This window comes from Oryx dammah, unplaced genomic scaffold, assembly GCF_014754425.2.
Source record: "Oryx dammah isolate SB20612 unplaced genomic scaffold, SCBI_Odam_1.1 HiC_scaffold_3, whole genome shotgun sequence".
Lineage (NCBI taxonomy): Eukaryota > Metazoa > Chordata > Mammalia > Artiodactyla > Bovidae > Oryx > Oryx dammah.
Genome location: NW_024070187.1, coordinates 96,643,987 through 96,667,377, shown reverse-complemented (window position 1 = coordinate 96,667,377; position 23,391 = coordinate 96,643,987). Strand labels below are relative to the sequence as shown.

The following is a 23,391-nucleotide window of genomic DNA, read 5'->3' as shown; positions in this document are numbered from 1 at the left end:
ACAGTCCATGCAAAGCATTTGAAAACTTGTCATAATTTGTTTTCATTGTAACAGTGTGAAGTACGTATCATTTTAGGTGAAGTAGGTAGTCTTAGCTCACTTTCCTAAAACGTACAAATGTCATACAGCACAGCATTTTGAAAAAAGTATATTTGAATGGATATGTTCAAGGGAAAAGCCAGGAATCTATTCTGTAAGGTGCCACCCTTGGGATTCCGGAAACACACTACCATTTGTACCTGCCTTTTCCTTAACTTGTTACTCTGTTCATGAATAGAATGAACATTAAATGTTTGCCTTACATGTTTAAAAAGTGTAACTGTTGGCTTCTGTTTCAGTAAGACTTGATTATAAGGTATAAATATGGTATCTATTACAGTTTATTAAAATGATCTCCTACCTGCATAATAACACAGATAATTATTTACTTAAATGGAATGAATTTAACAGAAATTTTGAGTGCTCACTGTGTGTTCTTCATAGTGATACGCTAGGCATAAAAACATAGATCAGCTTTAAGTTTCAGGTAGTTCAGTAGGCAAGTTAGTCTTAAAAGTTAAAAATTACTCTACAGGATTGTCACGGTTACAAGTGGATTGATGAGCCCTGCTGTATGTGTCAGGGGTTTTTGTACAAAGGCTGGTGTTCCTGAAAGGTCTTAACCTTAAAGGTGGTTTGGGCCTTGGCTGTGCGTGGATTGAGGTAATATTTTACATGAAAGCATAAAAGCACAGCCCATGTATAAATGTAGTGTAGGGAGCTACATTGCTTTGGTAGTGTGGAAGCTGAGGGTGCTAAGGTTGGAAGCAAGGTTTCGCTGCCCTCAGGGGTGTTTGGATTTTACTGTTCTTAAAGACTTGCTGTGACTTCCCATTGGCTTCTGGGACAATGGTGCTCAACCTTGTCTGCACATCAGAGTCATCTGGGGAGTTCTGATAAAAACCAAGGCCTGGTTCTTATCCCTAGGGCCTCTGTTTTAATTGGCCTGGAGTTAGGCCTGGTATCAGGAATCTTTACACTATGTGATTCTGAAGGGGCAGCCTAGATTGAAAGCAACTGCTGTGGGATAATATGAAATTTGCATTTTTAAAAAGATGACTCTTGTAGCATAATGAAAGATAGTTTGGAGGAAGGTAAGCCTGGATTCTAGAAGAGACCAGGTAGGTTAGTTATTCTCAATCTTGGCTGTACTTGCGAAGCGCCTGGGGACCTCTTGGAAAACCTCATGGCTGGCCTCTGTCTGATCCTATTTAAATCAATCTCTGGGCTGGGGCCTAGGTATTAAAAATAATAATTAAAAAATTTAAGGTGTAGGCCACACAACATTGTAAAGCAATTATACTCAAATTAAAAAAAAATAATAATAAAGTATAGGCCAGGGTAGAGAATCATTAAATTAGATTGTTATAGTACTTCAGATTCGAGCTAGATTAGTAACTCAAGGGTCAGGGAGAAGCAATGTGTTTAAGACATAATGACCGGATGCCAGGGTGTTCGGAAGAGGGAGACTCTGGGGGATGACTCCTAGATTCCGAACTTGAGTAACAAGAGTAGGTGGTGGCACTGTGGACTGGTATATGGGCTGTATCTGATAGCATACAAGTAAGAACTTGCTTTATTTTCCTTTTATCCTTGACTTTAGCCCCGTTGAATCTTCCCTCTCTGCCTCTTTGACAAGACGTCATTTTTACTATAAGAATGAGCCTTATTGCGATGATTAAATTCAAAGGCATGCGAAGTCCACTCCAGATCTTACATGCAGTTGAATGGAGGCAGCTTACATCTAACCATGACACTGCAGGGCCCGTGCGCTGGAGGGGCATGTGTTTTGCTCCCCTCTTCCACTTCCTGCCTCTTTCTGCGTTTGACTTCTGATCGGCAGGAAGATTAGAAGAGAAAGGACAGAGTTTTACGTGACTGGGACTGTTGCAGTCCGGCTGCCGGTGCCCCCGTGGCAGGTGTCCGAGTGTGGCCTTTAGCGTTGTGCGTGTAGGATGGTTCCTGCAGGCCCCGTGGTGTGCGCACGTTGCCCAGGTTGTTCCTGTCTGGAACACACTCCAACAGGCTTTGGCAGTCTTCTCGCTCTCTCTTCCTCCTGTAGTCCACCTACAGCCTGTTACTGCTGAGTATCCTTCCTCGAGATGGCACATATCTTTGGCCTAGCACATGCTTTATCCCTTCTACAACATCTCTTTGGCTAATGGGAAACCTGTAGAACCCAGTGGTAGAAACATAGCTCATCTAACTGTGGTCCTCTTGTGTCCTTGCTCTGCTGTTTTGAAGCTCCTTCCAACCTCTTTTTACAAAATCACTTATTTATTTATTGATTTTACCTTTGGCTGTGCTCACCAGCTTTCTCTAGCTATGGTGAGTGGAGACTATTCACTGCAGCGAGCGGACTTCTCATTGCTGCGGCTTCTCTTTTGCAGAGCACAGACTCCGGGCACACAGGCTTCAGTAGTCGGAGCTCATGGGCTCAGTAGTTGTGGCTTTTGGGCTTAGTTGCACCGAGGCATGAGGGATCTTCCTGGACCAGGGATCAAACCCATATCCCCCTGCATTGGCAGGCAGATTCTTATCTACTGTACCACCAGGGAAGTCCCTCCATCTAACCTCTTGGATTTTACAGGCTGGGACCCATGTTCACATAAGGCCTAAATTCCTGGGGATGTATGTCAGGTCCTTCTGGTGGCTAGACCCAAATGGGCTTAAGAGTTCCTTTATCTCAGTATATCACCAGCCAAAGATTGAGATGTCAAGTTTCCCAGTCTGTCCCAGAGATTTTCTGGGGGAACCCCTGCCCTTGTTCTCACTAAGGTGTAAAGCCCTAGCGTTATCTATGTTTATGAATTCACTTCTGTTTCTAGTCTGTTTTGTTTCATTTTCGATAGGCAGCAGGTGGATAATAGGGGTACTGTCTTTTAGCAACTCACTCTGGCATGGATGGTTTGTTCTTTTTAGAGAATAGGGGAGTTTATCATTTGTCGTTCTCATCTTTGAAGGTTTCACTAGAGCCACATTTTAAGACAGGAGAGAACTCCCATTATCCCTTTATCCTAGAGAGGAAATACAGAAGGAATAGCTGGTTTGGGCAAAAAGATATTGTGTAGCTCTTGGAGCTGTTTGTCATTGAAGTGCCCACTGCCTGTCTAAAGGAGGATGTCCATCAGGAAGCTGAATACAGGTGGTGGCTAAAACTGTGCATATGGATGAAGTCCGTCAGGGAGCGTGAGGTTGTGTGTGGAGTGAAAAGAAAGGCAGGACTGAACCACAGAATATTAAGAGTGGACAGAAGAAAAGAAGCCAGTGGACGAGAAGGAGTAAGAGAGGTCGCATGAGAAATTTAAAAAGTGGGAAGGGAAGATGGTCTCAAATTTCAAATGTTAAGAAGAATCAATCAATTAAGAAAAAGACTAAAAAATCAGGATTTGCTGGAGATGTCCTTGCTCTCCCATTAATCGAAAGTGGTCAAAAGAAACCTCAAACACCCATCCTTCCTTCCCTGCCAGCACTCACAATCTGACCATCATCTTCCTTGAATCTGCCAGGACTTCTCTCATGATTTATTCCTGTTTATATGGTACTGGCTATCATCAAAAGAGCCAGACTCCTCGGTTACCTTTCCTTTCTCACATCTGATCTCCTTGAAGTCGTCAGTATCTTCTGTCTCCTTACCCGCTGCTGTTGCTAAGTCATTTCAGTCGTGTCTGACTCTGTGCGACTCCATAGATGGCCTCCCACCGGGCTCCCCCCGTCCCTGGGATTCTCCAGGCAAGAACACAAGTAGGTGGCCATTTCCTTCTCCAATGCATGAAAGTGAAAAGTGAAAATGAAGTCGCCTAGTCAAGTCTGACTCTTCGTGACCCCATGGACTGCAGCCTACCAGGCTCCTCCGTCCATGGGCTTTTCCAGGCAAGAACACTGGAGTCGGGTGCCATTGCCTTCTCCGCCTTACCTGCCACCCACCCCCTTACCCACTACCCACCCTCAACTCTTGAAACCCTACCACCATACCCTATCTGGGGTTCACGAGCAAAATAATCCCCTAAGCCCTCAACCTCTTCATCGAAGATTCCTTTATCTTTTTCTCTAACGGATACCTGACTCTTCCTGATGGCACTGTTTCCCTGCAGACCTCTTGAGTGCGGTCTGTGATTCCACCCCGCCATCGAGCCTGAAAGGGGGGACCTGTTATGTGAGATGTGTGTTCTGTTCCTGTTCTTTTCTTTTTAAAGTGCATGCATGCATGCTAAGTCACGTCAGTCATGTCCAACTCTTTGCGATCCCGTGGGCTGTTTCCTCCCAGGCTCCTCTGTCCATGAATCCTGGGATTCTCCAGACAAGAATACTGGAGTGGGTTGCCATTCCCTTCTTCAGGGGATCTTCCTGACCCAGGGGTCAAACCCACGTCTCTTACTTCTCTTGCGTTGGCAGGTGAGTTCTTTACCATTACCACTACGCCAAAAATGCGTATGTATCTCAATTTTAAAGCTTCTTGGACCTCTGATTTATTGTCTTTTATTTTGGAAAACTTTGGACTATATCTCTTGAACTCTTTCTTCTGCCTCATTTTTTCTTTCTCTTCATTCTAGGACTCTGGTTTCAAAACGGCTAGACTGAGATCGTTCCGAAGCTCTTGGATGCTCTGTTCTGCTCCCTCCCCACTTTTTGTTTGTTTCACTTGGGTCATTTCTGTTGACCTGTCATCAGATTAATTGATTCTTTCCTCAGTTGTGTGGAATCTACTTAAGGGCCCACTGAAGGACTTCTTCATCCCTGATAATTATGTTTATCGTATTTCTGTCATTTCCATTTGGCTCTTTTTTATAGTTTCTGTCTCCCTACCGACCCCCTCTGTTCATTGCGTGCTGTTTTCCTTTCCCGCTAGGCCTGTTAACATTTTGATCATAGTTATTTTAAAGTCCTTATCTGATGGTTGCAGCATTCAGGTTATCTTTAAGTCTGGCTTTCATTTTAGAATGCCATCTGGGCCTTTTTTTTTAAAAAAAAGCTTATACATCTAGAGTGGGGAAACTGTTCTATTAAAGGTGAATAAGTTAGCTCAAGCACTGAAGCTGGGTTGTTGATTCTTAACAAACCTGATTAGAAAGACTTCAGGACAGTTAAATTTTTGGATACCTGAAGTTCAGAAAATAAATATTTGTAGAGTTTAGGTCCTGGAAAATTGGATCAAAGAAACAAGGTTTAGAAACCTCAAAACCCTTTCTTTCTGACTAATTTGGTCTTATAAGTAAATATTCTTAAAATGTAAGGCCTGGTCACCCTTTACCTGATGTTGATGGATGGGTTCTTTTTTTTTTCCCCCTGACTATCTTTATAATGAACACAAATGCATTTTCAAAATATCCTGCTCTTTACCTTTAAAAGTCTCTGGAAGTTATCCTGGACATCCTTGAAACTACCTTATTCACACTCTAGTTGGTTTTTCTCTCCTAGCCAGTGGAGTGCTCCTCTTTTTTGGCCTTATTTGGCAAACAGGGAAGATCTGTTGGTAATTGAATCATCACATAGCCATTTAGGATGCAGAATGTACTTCAGTCCCAGGGGAGGAGTTTCAGAGCATAGGCTGTGTACAAATGAAAAGTTCTTATTCCTCTGAAATCGATGACCAGTACAACTTCTTGAACTCTTTCTACTTCTGAGTCGTCTAGCATGGGTAGAATTCTGTAAAGCTTCTTCTATAATTAAACTCTGAACTCAGCGTTTTACTATAGTTGCTTTATCATTTATTTACCCATCCTTCTCTCCGTTAATCATCTTATTTTTAAAATGCATTTCAAAGTTAGTTGCATATATCCAGTATACTGCTCCCCCCATATTCCAAGCATACCATTAACTAGAATTCTCTGTTTAGAGGGTTTTCTTTTTCATTTTGAGAAAAATTTCACATATACTGAAATATGCAAATCTTAAAGGTCCAAATATGCAAATCTTAAACATTCGGATATTTTCAGCTTAAATGTATACATCTATACAACAAAATCATCCTCTGTGAAGATAAAGAACGTTATCACCACCATAAGAAGTTAATAATTAAAAAAATGTTTTTTCCTATTTCTGAACATATTATGGTAAACAGTGCACCTGTCATTTGGTAGGTTTTGGTCATATTTCCTAGGAACTGATAAATGACTGCAGATGATTAAAAATTAGTTTGCTAGTGCTTCAGATAGTTTCCAGTTTTTTTTCCCACTAAATTGAAGGAGGACATAAGTAAGTTTATAGATCATTAGAAATAATTTTTGATGGTAGAATACAATGTGATTTGGGGTATAAAACTCAGAAGGAATTCTAAGTATTAATGTATATTATTATAATAAATATCTTTGTTCATAAATATATATTTATGAAAATAATATTTTTCAGTGTTTATTTAAAAATAGGAATAGAATTGATGCTGAACTCTCACTCTAGTGATATATAATATACATTTATGGATACAGGAAGTAATCTTTTAAAATGAGTCCCATCATCTTATGGAGCGGTGCATTCCAATAAAATTTTTATATTGTAATAATGACAATTTGTAATATATTTGTTGTTTTCAATGTATACAATAACTGTATTATGAACTCAGTCAAGACAAAATTATTTAACACATAGAGCTTTATGTAACGGGTAATGTGTGTGCTCAGTCATGTCTGACCCTTTGCAACCCCATGGACTGTATCCTGCCAGGCTCCTCTTTTCATGGGATTCTCCAGGCAGGAATACTGGAGTGGGTTACCATTGCCCTCTCCAACATCAGGGTGATACAAAATGTTTTTAAATGTTTCAGCTTATACACACCTTTTTGTTTCAGAGAATTATGATAAAAGAATTTCAAGGGTAAAAATGTTACACTAGAATAAAATTTTTAGAGGATATGGAATTCAGACACAAGTTCATAGAGGAAAAGGAATAATGTAAATTTCTGACTGCTAAAGAGTTCTTGATTTATATTTTAAAAAATGTAATAGATACTGGTGAGTATCAAATCACTATGTTGATTTGATTCCATTGAATACATTTAAAAAAGTAATGTGACAGTTTTATTTCTTTAAATGCTAATATTTATAATGGGCTAGAAATTGCAGTAAACTGAATGATGTGCTCAGTCTCCCTGAAGGGAAAAGCCAGGGAAAAGGTACATGGTGGTACATTTATGGACCAGACCAGATGCATGGTGCATTTTTCACCTCACTAGCTAAAGGTCTTGTGGCCTTACCTTGACTGCATGGGAGCCTAGGAAATGTAACCTGGTTGTATGCCGAGGAAGCAGGATTTTGGTTAGCCGTAAGCAGTCTATAGTGTAATTGTCCATATATAGAGTAAGTAGTGCTGTATTAACACAAGTAATGGACATGAATTAGGCAATAAACTGGAAGCCTGAACAATAATGAAGATTTCCTGTTATTAAGAGTCACTCTTGGAGACTTCCCTGGCAGTCCAGTGGTCAAGTCTCCACACTTCCAGGGCAGAGGGTAGTACAAGTTGGATTCCTGGTCAGGGAACTAAGATCCCACGTGCTGCATGGTGCAGCTGGTAAATAGACAGGCAGAGTCACTCTTTCCCTCTCTGTTTGTGAATGGCTGTCAGTAGGTGAGTGTGTGCTGTGTGCTGAGGCTGTGGAAACCATGGAAGAGCTTATGGTGGTTGGTCAGACAGAATTGAATGCATGTAAAATAATAATGAACAATGAAATAGGTGCTAAGTTGTGTGTATAGGCAAGGTGAGGTGAAACTAAAGAGAAAAGAAAAAGAAGTCCTGGGATTCCTTCATTCTACACTCAGCAATACCTCCCCTGTGTTAGGGGCTGTACTCTTTGGGGAAATAGAGCAAAAACAGACATGTGGGACCTAAAGTCTGTGAAGGTACAGGAGGGAATGTGACAGAAATGACTTTAAATGATATACAAAAATATAAAATTACAAAAGCTCAAGTGATGACATGAACTCCTATGTAAGAGGATTCAGCTGCAGTTGGGATGATCAGAGAAGGCATCCCTGAGCTAAGATTTTTTTTAATGGGTAGAATTGGAGTGGATGTCAGCCACAAGAGAGGATTGGAGGTAAAAATACTTAAAATGTACACATATGTATACCTATGAGAGTACCTGCATACAGAGTAGTAAGATTGGATTGGATTGACTCTGATTGGAATTAGTAGTCCTTTGCAGGGAGTGGAGAACGTATAAAGATAGGGTTAGATTTTGGATAATTTTCAAAACCAAGCAAATTTAGACTTAATTTTGTCATTTAATGAAGACTTATAAAGTGTCTCTAATTACTTAGGCAGTGTTTGTGTGCTGGATTCAAAGCAGGTAGAGATGAATCATGAGCTGATTTTGAATTTGTTTTACATATATCCAGGTAAGAAGTGATATGAACAATGACGTTATTGGGAAGTTGAGAGAACGCTTTTGGGACAGAGGTTTCAGAAGTTGATAGCTTCTGCTTTTGCTGTGAGTCTCTTTAAATGGGGGGAGGTCCTGTGAGTATAGTTTGAAGTGAAGGGGATCTGTTTTCCTGATAAACTTTAACATAGGTTGTTTCAAGATTGATTGAGAGTTAGAGTTAGGGTGACTGCAGGTTCCTAGTCCCATTAATTCAGTTGCCTAAGTTACTCTGTAGATAAATATGTTTCTCATATCAGCACCTGTTAGCAGAGAATTTCTTTTCTATGTTACTATGTTGGTTTTGTTTTTATGCTTTTATAATTAATGATGTTTGAATGCCTGTGGGGTCCTGTTGCAATATTATTAAAAACTTTTTTAATATAGAAATTTATAATATGCTAAAAAGTTAAAATAGTATAATTAACCCCTGTGTACCCTTCATCCAACTTTGGAATTATCCACTATTGCGTTATCATCTATAACACTTCCCACTTTTTTAAAAAGTAAATCATGTCATTTTATCTGTAGGTATTTTGTTATATATATATAAGATAGGGACACTTTCTTTTAACTTATTCACATTCCATTAATGCCATTAAATACCTAGTTAATTCGCATTTCCCCAGGCACCTAAATTTTTACACTGTGCTTGAACTTGGGATTCAGAAAAGTTTGTGAATGATTGCTATTTCTGTTACTTTCCTCTTCTTCCTTTTTTCCTCTTGCCCTTTAAATAAAAAATCAAGTTGTTTACATCCTATATTTTTCATAGCCTGGAGTTTGCTGGTTGCATCACTATGGTGCCATTTAATTTTGAGGATTTGTGGAATACAACTCAGATGACTCCTGTATCTTTAGACCTTAGCATATGTTTTACAGGTATTTTCTTCCAGTCTTCGGCTTGTCTTTTTATTTTTTTAACAGTGTCTTGTACAGAGCAGAAATTTTCAGTTTTAATGAAGTTTGACTCATCAGTTTTTTCTTTCATGGATATTGTACTTTTCGTACTGTATCTAAAAAGTCATCACCAAACCCTGGGTAACCTAACTTTTCTGCTGTTATCTTCCATGAGCTTTGTAGTTTAGTTTTATAGTTTTAGGTCTGTGATCCATACGTGAAAAATATCAGATCTGTGTTGAAATTCACTTTTTATGTGTGGATATCCCGTTGTCCCAGCATCATTTGTTGAAAATATCCTTTCTCCGTTGAATTGCCTTTGTTCCTTAGTTAGAGGTCAGTTGGCTCTATTTGTATGGGTCTACTTCTGTGCTCTCTTATCAGTCATTTTTAGTTTGCCAACATAACTGATTTAAAGATCTCAAATAGATTTATATTTTTTTAAATTCTTCATATTTGTGTGTCTTCTGGACTCTTCCTCTGAACTCTGATGCTCTTTGTGTGGTTTGTCTTTTTTGTTTGCAAACTAAAACAGGCTCATAGCATATTATGTAAAGTACTCTTTTGTTATCAATGTGGTTGCAAACCTTTGTCTCAGTTGGTTTCATCTTGTTATTCTTGCCAGACATTTTGCACATTAAATTTGTCAAAATAGTGTCTTCAGTTGTGAATTTTGAGTTTTTGATCTATGCTTAGGTAAGTCTTCCTTACTCCCAGTATTTTATTTATCCATTAAAAAATTATTATCTGGTTTTATGTAATTATTTTGCATATAATATTTTATTACAAATTAAACACAAGAACAAATAGATTTATTCTTGTTTTTCAAGCATGATAGAATGGTTAAATTTATATTCATCTACCAGTTTGATCCTGACTGATTTATATAATGCATCTTGCAGGATGGGCATCTCATTTCTATATTATGGTAAAATACACACAGCATACAGTGTGCCATCTTTGTACATGTTTTTAAGTGTTCAGTTCAGTGGTATTAAGCGCATTCATGTTGTTGTGCAGTCTTCTCCACCATCCTTCTCTAGAGCACTTTCTGTCTTGGAAAGCTCAGGCTCTGTGCCCATTCTTCTCTCTCCCTAGCCCTTGACAGCCACTAATCTATTTTCTGTCACTGGGATTTTGGCTACTCTACTTCATAAAACTGAGATTATAGATTATTTGTCCTTTATTCATTATTGGCTTATTTCGCTTAGCATAGTGTCCTCAAGGTTCACCCGTCAGAATTTCCTGCCTTTTTAAGGCTAGATGATGAATGCTCCATTGTATGTATATTCATTTGTGGAGGGACACTTGGATTGTTTCCATATATTAGCTTTTATGATTAATGTTACTATGAACATTAGGTGTACAAATATCTCTTGGAGACCCTGCTTTGAATTCGTTTCTTCAAAATCTCTCTAATAACGTGGTCCTTTTTTATTGAATTTTTTTAAAATTATTTTTAATTGAAGGATAATTGAGTCATTTCTAATGAGGTATATGAACCTAGAGCCTATTATACAGAGTAAAGTAAAAAAAAGAAAAACAAGTATCATATATTAACGTGTATATATGGAATCTAGAAAGATGGTATTGATAAATCTATTTGCAGGGCAGCATAACTATAATTATATATATTATAATTCCCTGGTAGCTCAGCTGGTAAAGAATCCGCCTGTAATGCAGGAGACCCTGGTTCAATTCCTGGGTTGGAAAGATCTGCTGGAGAAGGGATAGGCTATCCACTGCAGAATTCTTGGGCTTCTCTTGTGGCTCAGCTGGTAAAGAATCCGCCTGCAATGCGAGAGACCTGGGTTCGATCCCTGGGTTGAGAAGATCCCCTGGAGAAGGGAAAGGCTACCCACTCCAGTATTCTGACCTGGAGAATTCCATGGACTGTATATAGTTCATGGAGTTGCAAAGAGTCAGACATGACTGAGAGACTTTCACTTTCAGTGGAGATGCAGACATAGAGAACAGAGCTGTGGACATGGGGGAGAAGGAGAGGGTGGGACAAATGGAGAAAGAAGCATGGAAGCATATACATTACCGTATGTAAAATAGACAGCCAGTGGAAATTTGCTGTATGGCTCAAGGAACTCAAACAGGGGCTCTGTAACAAGCCAGAGGGGCAGGATGGGGTGAGAGCTGGGAGGGAGGTTCAAGAGGAAGGGGACATATGTATACCTGTGGCCAATCCATGTTGATGCCTGCTTTCAGTTCTTTTGGGTGTATCCCCAGAAGCTGAATTTCTGGATCATATGGTAATGCTGTGTTTAATTTTTTGAGGCACCACCGTACTGTTTTCCACAATAACTACTATTTTACATTCCCACCAACAGTGCACAAGGGTTCTCAGGTCTCTGTCTTCTTGCCAACACTGTTTTTCTGATAGTAGCCATCCTAGTGTATGTGAGGTGGTATATCGTAGTTTTCATCTTTCCCTAATGATGATGTGTGAGTATTTTTTCATGTATTTATTGGTCATTGTATATCTTCTTTGTTGTCCAGTCACTCAGTCATGTCCAGCTCTTTGCAACTTCATGGACTGCAGCATGCCAGTCTTCCCTGTTTCACTGTCTCCTGGAGTTTGCTGAAAGTCATGTCCATTGAATTGATGATGCCCTGATGATTTAGTTGCTAAGTTGTGTCCAACTCTTGTGATCCCAAGGACCTTAGCCTACCAGGCTCCTCTGTCCATGGGATTTTCCAGGCAGAAATATTGGAGTGGTTTGCCATTTCCTTCTCCAGGGGATCTTCCTGATCTAGGGATCGAACCCAGGTTTCCTGCACTGCAGGCAGATTCTTTACCATCTGAGCTACCAGGTGACGATACTTTGGAGAAATGTATATTCAAATTCTTGGCCCATTTTTTAATTGATTTGTTTGAGTTTTAGTAGTTCCGTATATATTCTGGATCTCAACCCCCCATTAGACATATGATTTGCAAATTTCTACTTTTCTATGAGTTACCATTTTACTCTGTTGACAGTGTCTTTTGAGGCATAAAATTTAAAAATAGCTGCAACACCTAGGGTCGAAGCACAGAGTCCTAAACACTGAAACATGAGGGAATTCCCTGCTTTCTGGTTTTTATAAGACTGCTGCCTCCTAAATCACATTGTCTAAACTTGCCTAATATGGTCATTTGACCCTTTTCCTTGAATGCTCCCATAGATTCTAACACATCACATTTAAATTACTTATCTTTGTCACTGTAAGTGTGAGTAAAGCATAAATTAGGTTAATATCCATGAAAAATGGGCAAATGAACACCTTACATCTTTTTCGTAATATTTCACCAGTCAGTACATCAGTGCCAAATGTTCTAGTATCCATCCCAAGGTTTGACGCTGTCTTTAGTCATATAATATTTATAATATCTATCTTTTCTCATTTTCTCATTTGTCTCTTACAGCTTGAAAGCATTTTAAAGCTTTCAAATTGGTAGGTTTATTTTAGTAACCTAAAGTTTAGAAATGAGGATAATATAAACATAGTTTTTCCATGATGATAAGGTCTATAAACATTCTGTCACAAATTTCTAAAAAGCATATTAAGATGGAACCCTATAAATTCCTGATTTCAAAATATATTATAAAACTGTAATAGTCAAAACAGTGTGGTATTGGTATAAACACAGAAAAATTGATCAGTGGAACACAATAGAGAGCCCAGAGACAAACTCATGTGTATGTAATCAATTAATTTGTAATAAAGGAGCCAAGAATATACAGCAACATGCAAAAGAATGAAACTGAACCACTCTCTTGTACCACACACAAAATTTAACTCAAAGTGGATTAAAGACTTGTATGTAAGACCTGAAAGTATAAAACTCCTAGAAGGAAACATAGGAGGTGGTACGCTCCTTGACAGTGATTGGTCTTGGCAGTTTTAAATAAGTTTGGGAAACATACACCATACCCATCTAGGAGATCTGTCATGCTCATTGGCATATTAAAGACTCTAAGAATTCCCATAGCAGAGGCCTTTGTCTAACTTTGTTTACCTCAGGGCTTCATATTAATGTGCTAAAAGTAGATTGTTTCATGTACTAATCTTGAAGAGCTTATGTTTAAAGAACAAGCTTTAAAGAACAACAAGTTTAAAGAACAAACTTTAGTAAGTGGTACCCAACCAGCATTGAGGAAAGTATTATTCTGATTTTGCCATAGATTAAACAGATAGCATCTTAATATCTGTTCAAAATGGCGAGATTTGTGCAGGTGTCCCAAAGCGTATAAGAATTTCATTCAGTGGTAACGTTCTCCCCTGCACAGATAGAGACAAAGGTATAAAGAAGCATTAGGCTGCTTGACAGAGTATGCGCAAGATTGAGACAAACTGGAACCAAAACTCCTATGTCCAAACATTTGTTTCTAAGCTGTGTTTACAAACAGAATCAAATTGCAAAGTGTACTCCTCCCCCTCAAAAAAAGCTAACATATTTATATGGAACCCCACAAATTCAGGGTTTGGGTATTGATTGAGCCCTCTGTCTATCTCCAACTTCACTAAATAAGAATCTTCATTTATAGAACAAGAGTATTTTATTATTCCTTTTTTTCCCCCCTTTAAGGTAAATCTTCAATTAAGCAAGGACTTCTGGTATTTGCTAATCAGAAAACAATAAAGAAGTATATCCCTATATAATTACTACATTGATATTTAAATAAAAATGGCTTAAAATAGTACAAATAAAAAAAAATCAAGTCCATGTTTTTCAGGACAACCACTGATACATGTTAAATGTAGCTAGTTTGAATATAAATTATTTGCTTTTTAACCCAACTGTCAGTAAGGAATAGCAATAACTGAAGATTTTTACTGAATGTATGTGAACTATTTTTCTGCTGATGTGGTATGTTCAGAGAGACATGCCTTCACATGAAGTTTCTTAGGCTTCTCCAAGGAAGGTACCAACTTGTGAATTCTTAAAGCAGTTAAGTGTAGTATTCAGATGCTTTTGTCTTTTACAAAATTAGTAGCTTTGATATGTTAGTTTATTTTAGGTGTTAAAAAATGCAATTTAATCAGTGGTTGTCAAGAATTAGGGTTGTGACTATAGAGGGAAGTGCCATAGAGTCTTTGTGGTGATGGAAAAATTTTGTATCTTGATGGTGATGTAGGTTACATGAATTTATACAATCTTTAGTGTACATACAAAAAAGTGCATAAAAACTGGTGGCATCTGAATAAGGTCTGGTCTGTGGTTTAGTTGATAGTATTATACCAAATGTCAATTTCCTGGTTTTGATAATGTCCTATGGTTATATGAGATTTTTTTGGGGGGAAGGGGAAAGTGCATATGGGAACTTTGTAGTAGTTTTGCAATTTCTTGTGAAATCTAAAATTATTTCAAAATTTAAAAGTTTTTAAAAATGGTATTTATACTTCTATTCAGGATTCTGTGGTGGTGGTTTAGTTGCTAAGTCATGTCTGACTTACAGTCTGCATGGACTGTAGCCTGCCAGGCTCCTCTGTGCATGGGATTCTCCAGGCAAGAATACTGGAGTAGATTGCCATTTCCTTCTCCAGAGGATCTTCCTGACCCAGGGATCGAACCTTGGTCTCCGGCATTGCAGGTGGATTCTTCACCATCTGAGCCACCAGGGAAGTCCAAATGTCTACAGTAGGAGGCATTACAATGTCTTACTTAAGAAAATGGGTTTCAGAGTTGGCTCTGGTTCAAACCCTAACTCAGTTGCTCTTAGCTATGTGAACTTGGGAAAGTTAACTAAATCTATCTGAGCTTCAGTTTCTCCATCTATAACGGGCATAATGATAATACAAATAGCAGCTCACATTTTTTTAGTTTTATATCAATAATATGTGATTAGTTACTGTTTGCACCTTATGTAATTTAGCTCAGTTAATTATGATAACAATCCTATGTGAAAGGTGCCATTTTAAGATTTTCAAATAAGGAAACTTAGCTCAGAGAAGCTAAGTTACTTGCATAAGGTCACTCACCTAGGAAATGTTGAAACCAAGATTAAAACTCAGTCTGGATTTTCCGTTTCTGACTGTACGAAACTAGCTTGTGAAGACCAACGATCCCACCAAGAACAACTAAAAAGAAAACGTATTTGTAAAATTTGTTTGAAGGCATTGGAGACCCACCAAGGGACCCAGGACCTTATAGGTCACCATCTTGAAATCAAGGGAAGCCTAGAGAAGTCGCCTGGTGTTCAGTGTGACCCTTTGCCTTAGGGCATTTGTGAGGTGTGGCTGAGAGACTGAGAAGAAAAGCAGAAAGTGGTCCCAGAGAGTTGAGGAGCTGAACAGACCTTCGGTCTAACAGATCTCAAGGACAAAACTTTCGGTTCAGGCCCCAAAAAGGGGAAGGAAGCTAGGTAAAGCCTGGAGTCCTAGTTGGGGGAGGAGTGAACCTGCCCCTACCCTTAACTGCTTGCCAGAAGCTGACTTGAATGCTTTCTGGAGGAAAATAAAAACATTCTGAGCCTCAAATTATTTACTTAATTTTTCATAAACAATGCCTGATACTCAGTCAAAAATCATTAAATATATCAGGCAACCAAACCAATGTATTCAGAACAGGTATAGGTAGTATAATTATCAGATTGGCTTTTTAAATAACTGAGATTAATATATTCAGGAATTTAAAAGCTATGACAAACCCAGACAGCATATTAAAAACCAGAGCCATCACATTGCCAACAAAGGTCTGTGTAGTCAAAAGCTATGGTTTTTCCATTAGTCATGTGTGGGTGTTAGAGTTGGACCACAGAGAAGGCTGAGTTCCGAAGAATTGATGCTCTCAAATTGGGGTGCTAGAGAAAAGTCTTGAGAGACCCTTGGACAAGCAGAGAGATCAAACCAGTCAGTCTTAAAGGAAATCAACCCTGAACATTCATTGGAAGGACATGCTGAAGCTGAAGCTCCAGTACTTTGGCCCCCTGATGCAAAGAACCGACTCATTGAAGACCCTGATGCTGGGAAAGACTGAAGACAGGAGGAGAAGGGGGCAGCAGGATGAAGTGGTTGGATGGCATCACTGACTCAATGGACATGAGTTTGAACAAACTCCAGGAGACAGTGAAGGACAGGGAAGCCTGGTGTGCTGCAGTCCATGGGGTGGCAAAGAGTCAGACACGACTTAGTGACTGAACAACAATTTAACAAGACAAAGAACTCCAGCAGGGAATTAAAAGCTATAAAAAGGATCAGATGAGTATTTTCAAACTGAAAGCTTAAAACTGAGATTAAGAATTCAGTAGATGAGTTTGTCAGCAAAAGAGATACAGATTAAACAAAAAGGATTAAATATTTTTTGAGAAACAAAGGGTAGAGAGTTTCTCAGCAGACCAGCAAGTAAGGAAATCCTAAAGTGAGTTCTTTAGGCAGAAGGAAAACAATCCCAAATGGAAGCACAGAAAGAGTATAGAAAGGATGGAAAGGGTAAATTTGTGGGTATATTTAAATGAATATCTTACAGAGTTTCAATTAAATGGAGAATTTACAAATATTTACGTATTTTTGTAACACAAAGTTGGGGCAGGAATAAATGATGTTAGCGTTCTGTGGTTCTTTCCTTGTCTGGGTGATATTTAAAGTACTGATTTAATTACAGCATTGAACATTGTAGTCTCTAGGGTAATACTATATAAAAATAATAACACAATATATATAAATAACAAACTACCATGGGGAAAATAAATAATAAAACATTTGACCCTAAAGCAGGCAAAAAAGAGAGGAAAAGGGACAGAAGAGGATAGGTTGTTCAGATAGGAAATAGTTCAATGGTAGATTTAAATCCACATAGTTACTTACCTGTTAGATGTAAATAGATGTATATTGATAAAAAATATACTCAGATCCGATTTTGTCCTCAGAGACCCAGTTATATACAGCATGTGAGAGTTGTAGTTTGAAGTTTAGAGAATTTGAGAAAATTGACAGAATTCTCTGGCAGTGCAGTGGTTAGGATTCAGCATTTTCACTGCCATGGCCTAAGTTCAATCCTTGGTCAGGGAACCAAGATCTTGAAAGCTGCGTGGTGAGCCAAAAGAAAAAGAAAAAAAAATTGGAAGTATAGTTGGAAACACAGTATACTGTGCACACTTAGCTAAACCAGCCCCCGTATTTGTGGCATGCTGTGCCTAGCTCCTAATGTGCTTGTTAGATTCAAATTCGATAATCGTAGAGTTTTCAGAAGCACTGCCCTCTGTGTATTAAGTATCCAGTAAATTTAATTATATCTGAAGCACCTTGTTTCTTTAACAAAATTTTTTTCTATTAAAGACAAATTTTAATTGAAATAGAGTTCACTTACAGTGTTGTGTTAGTTTCAAGTGTACAACAGAGTGACTCAGTTATACATGTATGTATCTGTTCTTTTTCAGATCATTTTCCCTGATAAGTTATTGTCAGATATTGAATATAGTCCCCTGTGCTATACAGTAGGTCTTTGTTGTTTATTTCATATAGAGTAACATGTATTTGTTAATCCCAAATCCCTCCTTTATCTATCCTCCCCCCCCCTTTCCCCTGCCTTGTTTCTTAAAATAATATTCTTTTTCCATTTAGAGTTGGTGTCCCAAAGATAATGTCTCTTGCATCATTATACACCTGACTCATAGGTTGCTTGATTTTAAGTAGCTTCCGTATGTATACATTTTTTTAAGCTTTATATTTTCATTTAACTCACTGACCATCAACCTGTTTTATCTTTATTTTAAATCTTCTTGGTGGTGCCTCTGCCTAATGATAATATGTGAATTATTTTATGCTGAAGTAATATACTTTTGACTATTACTTGTAGAGTTGCCAAACTAAATGACACTCTTCCTTTTCCCCCTGTACTTTTATGAAAATGGTCAAATTCTTCAGAATTATTCTCTCATGAATTGTTATCCACAGAATGAATTTGGACTACCTCCCTCATGTCACTTGTCTTTTAGCATGAGGGCTGTTTGAAGAATAGGTGGGGGTGTAATTCTTTATCAAATAGCACCACAGAACTAGTTAGAGAATTTTGTCTGGACCTTTTTTTTGTATGACAGCCTGTTGTACATTGGTTAAACATTAATTGGAGACATCTTAAAAGACTTTTGTTCTTTTCTGCCTTTGATGTTTCATTTAGCTTTTTGGAGAGTCACATTGCTTTTTTGTTAGACTGAAGGAAAGGATTTTAAATGATTATATTGACTTAGATCTGAATCATCTAAAATTAGTTTCCCTAGACCAACCAAAATATAGTTGTAATTTTGGACTGAGTTTGGCCTTCTGCCCATAGGCCAGTGGGTACAGTTGTATCTGTGGGATATTTTATATATATGTATATATATATATATACATATATATATATATATATATATATATATATATATATATGCCTTCCAGAATTGGCTAGATTTAATGAAGGCTTTTCTTTTGGTTTCTTTCTCCTTTAGGACATGTGAATATGAAATTTGCCATAGTTAATTTGGTGGGTAGCAATAAAACCAAATATCTGTGTCCTTTTTTCCTCTGTGTTGAAAATGAGGCTTAATTCTGTAAGTTTTGAAATAATCTTTTTTTTTACAAATTTTACCTGATATTAACAAAACTGTGTGAGTGCTTGTAATTTACACAGTAGTTTCTTCATAGCAAGTCATCTGACCTGGACTGTAAAGGAAGTTAACTACTAGCGTTGGAAGGTAGATCTCACTGATTTTGGTTACACTGGTGTTTTCATTACTATTCATTTCTCTTTGAACAGGTCATTCCTTTCAACAGCTGTACTCTTTTACTGAGCAATTGTCATAAGTGCCAAGGAGTAGGAAAGTGAAATCCCAGATTAATGATAGCCATGTTGTATTGTTTAATAGGCAGTGAAATCAACTGTGCAGACCATCACTGTTGGAGGCGTGAGCACATCACAGTTTAAGACAATTATTCCTCTGGCAACTGCTCCCAATGTCCAGCAGATTCAAGTGCCTGGAAGCAAGTTTCATTATGTCCGACTTGTTACTGCCACAACAGCCAGTAGCTCAACCCAGCCAGTTAGTCAGAATCCCAGTACAAACACTCAGCCTCTCCAGCAAGGTTGGTAACCGTTTTTTTTAAAAAACAGTAATGAATGTTTTAAACCTTATCATAGGAAGTGATCCTTTTCTTGCTGAAATCCTGATTAAGCAGGCATTTCAGCTGAGAGTTGAATCAGCAGCTGTTGCAGAAGGCAGTGAAATAGAATATATCCCAGTTGTATATAACTGTAGTATTTTGTTCTCCTAGAAACTGATACATAGTGTGCTGTAATACCAGATGATTATTTATCAGTTTGTGGGTAGCCATTTGATTGCTGATTTAAAAACCTACCATTATGCCAGCGGGATTGATTTAAAGGGAACCAAATTATTTATAATCTTTTTTTCTAAACTACAAAGCTGTCTAAATTACATAGGGCTTGGGGTCAGTTGAAATGACCAGTAGGCAAGGTATAAATGATTAGTATGTACTTCATCCTTTATGTACTTTGAATGTATAATTGATAATGAAAATCAGTTAAAATGTCATTTTGCTCAATTGTATTTTTCCTGGCAAGTATTCCTGTTAGTAGTCCTACTTCTGTTTGTACTTAATCCTTCCAGCTGCCTGATGTACATACACAAGTTCACACATATAACCTTTATCCATATTTATCTACTTGTTAAAAAATGGAAACGGAAAGGATCAGGACAGCTTACATTGAGGGTCTGATTTTTTTCCTTGGAAGATCACTGCATAGTCCATCAGTGTCAGATGGCAGGTGAATGATCTGTTGTTTATTGGATGTAGCTAGACGGATTAAAGACCATTTGTTTGCTCCTTCATTTTTATTAAGGGATCAGAGGGCTGGAGCGAAAGAAAGTCTTTTATTATTATAGTGTTCTTAATGAGAGGAAAAATGACATTTGCATGTACTGGTGACCGAGGGAGTCACGTTTATATTCTCATTACTTAGGAAGTGCTGCTCAATGCTACAGTTTTCTTAGATATCATAATGATATAAAGCAGTCACTAGATACAGTTGGTTATATGTTATGTTTGTGTGTTTATATGTACGCAAATATGCTGAGCATCCACTTCCAGTGTGACTTAACACTGATTGATTCATCATCAAGAATAAGTCTTTGGTGTGAGCAGAAGAGGAAGCTGAAGGTCTAGGAAGAGTAGAGGAATGGGTTGGGTGTTTCATAATTCTGGTGTGTTTACTGGTTCCTTCTTTCCCCACCATACATCTGTCTCTCTGCTTCCCTCTGCTTCTCTGTTCTCTCTGCCTCCTTGCGGTTCCTTCCCCCCTCCTGCTTCCCCACAGCTTCCTTTTTTGCTTTCCTTCAGTCTCTCTGTCCCCTCCCCGCATCTCCTTCACGTCTGTCTATTCCCTCTTCCGCCCTACTTGTATACATATGCCACCCATGCTGTTTCCCTTCTATTCACCCAGTTTTCCTCTCTTTGTCTTTCTCTCCTATCCCATGGAAGATCTGGGTGTATGTAAAAGATATTTTTTCGTAGGAATAACAAATTAACACCTGTATTTTCGTTAGAGATATACGAAATAGTCACTCTAGTCATGAAACATGCTAAAATCTTTCTAAAGGCTCGATTCCCTTTACTTAAAAGCCAAAGGGAACTGGCTTATCTTGTCCATTTTCCCATCAAAGCCATACAGACACCAGTAGTCAAAGGTTCTGCCATGTTAATTGCTGGCTGGATGGCAGATAGCACAATAGAAGGACCCAGAAGATTGCTTGGTTAATTAACCTCTTCAGAATATAATCTACAGTCTTGGTGAGGGAGGAAATCAATTTAAGAAACTAAAAGCCCTCAAAGCAGGCATGGTTTCTGAAGTTTTGAAGGAGACTATTCTAAAAGGATTGTTCAGAATTCCTATTGAAGACCAAAACATTAAAGATTATGCCAACTTCTGTGAAAGCTGCAGTAGGGATAATGTGGGACCCTGCTCAAAAGTTGAGGAGGAGAAATCTAGACTGTTGCCTAAGACATGTAACATCAATATGACCATGCCCCACCATGAATATTTTATCATGTTCGATTTTTCTGGCCACTATGTTTTCTGTTTTCTCCATTCTCCAGATTTCAGTTAAAACCCAGCATGCAGATGCCAAGCTAATGTAATCCTAGAGACCCAAGTTTTCTAGCTCTGTGTGTGTACATGTGTGTGTGCTAGTGTGTGCAGGCATGTGTGTGCGCACACGTGGGGACACTTCGGCTGTCCTAATCCAAATGAGATCCACTCAGGTCTCCCATGGGAGGTGAATAAGGGCAAGAGGCACAGTCCTTCCCTGTCATCTCACAGCTCACCAGGAAAGTCCCTGCATTTCTGTGCACTTGCCTCCAAATCACTGCTGGCACACTCAGGGAGCAGTGACCACAGCGTCGCCTTTTCAAGGAACAGGTGGTATAGAGAGCCCCCTCTTCAGTGTCCCAGGCGTGAATTCAGGCTTTTAATTTCTTTTTAATTCATCTTTTAATTCCTCATAGTATTGCTGAGACCAGTCTCACCTGTATTAAAATCAAATCAGAATAGGAAACAGTTTCAACTCGGGTGTCAGACATCACTGCTTCTGTAATTCATGGTCATACACTTTTTTCGTATAGCAGCTTGATCGAGATGCAGTTCAGATCTACCATAGGATTGACCCTTAGGTCAAACACAGGACAGTTCAGTGATGTTTAGTATATTGAGAGACAGCGCAGCCCCTGCACTGACCATGCAGTCTTTCTGGAGGTCTCTCCCTTTTCCACCTCCCCCCTCCTCCCTAGTTTGTTACCTTGCTGCGGAAGCCTGGCGCCCTTTCAGATCCGAGTACTCTCTCTGTCTCATGTTCTTCCAGGGCTCTCAACTTTTTGTCTTCAGCCATCAAGACTCCCATCCCGACCAAAAGTAAAAAACAAAAACAAAGAAAGCCCTCTTAGCATTGTTAACAGCCTTTCTGTGCAAGGAAGTCTGTTCTTTACTGTTCAGAACAGTTTGTCTCAGTGTCCACATCAGCTTATTATCTCAGCCTCTCTCTCATCGCAGGCTCTAGGCCTTTGGTGTAAATGAGACCTGAAGGGTGCCCTCTCTGTCTTCTCAGATCCCTCCTGGAGACTGTGGGAGTGGCAGCAGGCTTGACTGGAACTTGTGCACCTTTTGATCCAAACATACAGGTCTAGTGCGCCCTGCCTCCTGCATTTCATTGTCTCACGCCATTTCTCCACGTCGGCTTTCATCTTTCCTTCCGATCAGCGCATCCTTGAATGTTTCCCGCTAATGGCCACCATTTTCCCTTTCACTTGAGGGTTCCAGGATGGCTGACTCTTCTTCCCTGTGCTTACATCTCTCTCCCTCCTTTCCCTGCCACCCTGACTTCTCAGCTCTTCCCTCCTTTCCGTTCCCAGTGCCGTCACCCAGGCCAGGCTCTCAGGCTCTGTACTTTTCTAACTTCCTCTGCTCCTTACAGCTCTATTGGGTTTTACATGCTGCTGCCACGAACAGCTTCCCTTGGTGCTCTTCCAGTAATGTTTCTTTACGTCACAATGCTCAGAGACTTCTGATCGCCTACTGAATTAAAAATACAGATGAAGTATATAGATCTGTGCCCTGACATTCAAAACCTTCAACAAAACAGCCAGAGTCAGCCTTCTTTTTTTTTTTCTTTGCCAGCACTAGCCTACTTTTAGGAGAAGGAAATGGCAACCCACTCCAGTGTTCTTGCCCTGAGAATCCCAGGGACGGGGGAGCCTGGTGGGCTGCCGTCTCTGGGGTCGCACAGAGTCGGACACGACTGAAGCGACTTAGCAGCAGCAGCAGCCACCTACTTTTAATCCCTAGTCCCAGCCAGACTTGTCTGTTTCCAAGCATTTTGTGAAGAGAAGCTTCAAATGCGAAGCTTCCCAGAGTCAGGCCCCCCACTTGTCAGGCTCTGCCTCTGCGGCGACCTCCCTCCTCCAGTCTGCGTGCCTGTCCTGCAGCCTGGCCGTCAGTCAGGACCCATCTCAGGCTCTGTCCTCCAGTCTGCGTGCCCACTCTGCAGCCTGGCCGTCAGTCAGGACCCATCTCAGGCTCCGTCCTCCAGTCTGCGTGCCTGCCCTGCAGCCTGGCC

The 23,391-nt window shown here is 39.3% G+C and overlaps 1 protein-coding gene across 5 annotated transcripts in view; it reads left to right on the top strand.

The window, feature by feature from the left end:
* LIN54 (lin-54 DREAM MuvB core complex component) overlaps window positions 1–23,391 on the top strand; it is a 63,308-nt gene that overhangs the window by 27,478 nt on the left and 12,439 nt on the right. For 4 of the 5 annotated variants that reach the window (XM_040237235.1, XM_040237231.1, XM_040237232.1 and 1 more), the window contains exon 5: window positions 19,132–19,348. The exons of the other annotated variant lie outside the window; for it this stretch is intronic. In XM_040237235.1, coding sequence (XP_040093169.1) covers window positions 19,132–19,348 — 217 coding nt within the window. The remainder of the gene's footprint in view (window positions 1–19,131; window positions 19,349–23,391) is intronic. 5 annotated transcript variants of the gene reach the window in all.